This window comes from Nicotiana attenuata, unplaced genomic scaffold, assembly GCF_001879085.1.
Source record: "Nicotiana attenuata strain UT unplaced genomic scaffold, NIATTr2, whole genome shotgun sequence".
NCBI classification, from domain to species: Eukaryota; Viridiplantae; Streptophyta; class Magnoliopsida; order Solanales; family Solanaceae; genus Nicotiana; species Nicotiana attenuata.
Window position 1 is genome coordinate 300,214 of NW_017670564.1, and position 2,546 is coordinate 302,759.

The 2,546-nt window shown below is 33.7% G+C and overlaps 1 protein-coding gene across 1 annotated transcript; it reads left to right on the top strand.

Annotated features, from left to right (window-relative positions):
* The first annotated feature begins 850 nt into the window (after window positions 1-850).
* LOC109241016 lies at window positions 851-1,510 on the top strand. Its single transcript, XM_019407725.1, has 2 exons — window positions 851-939; window positions 1,351-1,510. Exons 1-2 carry the CDS (start codon window positions 851-853, stop codon window positions 1,505-1,507), a joined length of 246 nt encoding a protein of 81 aa, XP_019263270.1. The 3' UTR covers window positions 1,508-1,510.
* Window positions 1,511-2,546: the final 1,036 nt, after the last annotated feature.

The window sequence follows — 2,546 nt, forward strand, 5'->3', positions numbered from 1 at the left end:
TTTGCTTTAACTTATCAACAATAAAATTTGTTTATTTTTTTCTTTGTACTGTGGAAGGAAACACCTTATTTGATTGTACAGATGCATCTGCAATAATCCTACTTTTTATTTTCTATTTGATGTGTTAGGTGACTAAAGAATGCTTGGACAAGGCAATATCAATATGTGCACCAGGAGTAGAATTCAATAAAATTGGCAAGACTATACAATAAGACATCTGCCTAAATCTTCTACATCATTTTTGTTCTTGTGCATCTTGGTCTTCTAAATATTAGAAAGATTTGTCTCGACATGAAGGTCTATTTGGCATGAAAACCGATGACTGGCATTGTTTGGTTGTTTATTTGAGGGATAGGACATGTATATCAGCAGGGGTAGAGCTAGCCTTTCGAACCCTTATATTTGTCTTAAGAAATCTATTGAATATGTACAAATTATTAATTTAGAACTGGTGACTTAAAAAGACTCAAATCCCGGACCCATGAACTTAAAATTCTGGCTTCTCCTCTGTATATTAGATAATTGTCGTAAATTCTTAGAACGCAGTTATGATTAGTCATAATATAGACTCTTATAAAAAATTAATCTTAATATAGACCAATATATTGCGGAATCCTGATAGTTATTGGGCTCACTGGAAGAGAACTTATTACTTTTTTGTTACCAGCAGGTTCTCAATGTGATACTATTTGAGAAATCATTTGAATTTTCTCTCTCTTTTCCTTTAGTCATTAATGTTACTGGCCTGGTCATGTTGAAATGGAACCTCTATTTTCAGTTAGTGGAAGGTCTATAATGTGTTGATATATGTTGCCATCAAATGTTAGTATACCTTGTGGAATTGCACGTCATGAGGAACTTATTTGTTCCATATAATGGATATGCAGACCTCTCACAACAAGTGCAAGTGGCAATGGAGAACATGCTGAAGATGATAGGGTAAGCTGATTAGCACTGAGACTCAAGGAAGTATATTGTTTATCTGCATAGCGGCATGAAGAAATGGGCAAATATTTACATTAGCTATGAAAACTTGGACTTATACTGTCAATATTTGCCTATTCAGTCTATTGTCATATGTTCTTGGCAAAACAAATGTACATGTTTTCAATGTCAACCAGGATTTTGTATAGTTCTCCTTTGAAGCTATTGGTTTTCATATTTCACTCTTCCATCATAGTCTTTCTTGCATTTTTATTCTAACTGCTTGTTCTTTCTTGTAACTATTAGTTAGAGCTATAGACTGTAACCATTCATTTCATTGCATCTACAAATATTTCTTTCTCACTTTCTCTCTGTCTATCTGCTTGTTCTGTATATACCCTTTCATATTTTTATCACTTTCTACAGTGAAATTGATCAGAGCTCTACTGAAGTAACAGAAGACATGGAGAAGTGCAAGGACTCTGCTCTTGAGAGGAGGAAAACTTTAGAGGAACAGAAGGATCATTTTCAAAGAGCTGCTTATGCTATTTTGAACATGCAGAATAACCAGGAGAGCGGCTAGAACTTGTATCAGTGATCCCTTGATCTCTGTTTCTCATAGCGTGATTGTGATTTCAACTCATGCATTAAGTAAACTTTGTTCTGGACATCCAGAGGTGTTCTAAAGGCAATTGTAGTTGAACTTTGCCTCCATCGCCTTCTTCACCCAGGAACAAATTGTTATTATTTGATATGTTGTTCTTTATTAGTAGCTTGCATGAACATTTAATGTCCAAATTTGGGTCTAGGTAATGTGTTTATGTAGAAGAGCTTGGCTCATGACTAGCATCTTGTATGTCCATTATTTTCTTTTTCTTTTTTGATCAATTTATTTAGTCTAGGCATTCCAGATGAAAGATAATGACTTTATTTATCCTCTTTTGTAGGTGGAGTAGATCAAGAAATAGAAGATGAAGGCAATAAAGATCTGGACCTTACTTAAAATGAATTTTTAATTGTTATAGATGAATGTTCTAGGAACCTTTTGTTGTCAACATTTTGAAACTTACTATCTTGATATGTATTAAACTTATGCACTTGGGGTAGAACATTTACTTTTATGGGTATTATTAGCCTGTTGGACAAGTTATAATATTAATAATTTCATTTTGCGATTTATTTAAAATTTAGTGTTATTATAATTTATTATATATATATATATATTACAATAGGAGCTATATTTCTGTTTTATCTGAACTGTTACAATAGCCTACCATAACCGTTGCAATAGGAAACAAATGGCGTTCCCTTAGAATGTAAACCGTTCCAATAGATCCAACAAACCGTTCCAATAGATCCAGTTAACCGTTCCAAATGCCCTCTAAACCGTTCCAATAGGTATTTAAAACCGTAGCGATACAAAAACAACCGTTACAATAGCTTAAAGAGACCGTTGTTATATCCATAAATAATCGTAACAATAGCTTACGAAAGTGTTGCATTAGATAATATGGTAACGGTTATGAGCCGTTGCACACACATTATAGTAACGGTTTTAAACCGTCCCAATTGGAAGGAATAATCGTTCCAATAGAGAAAAGGAAAACCGTTGCGATAGACGT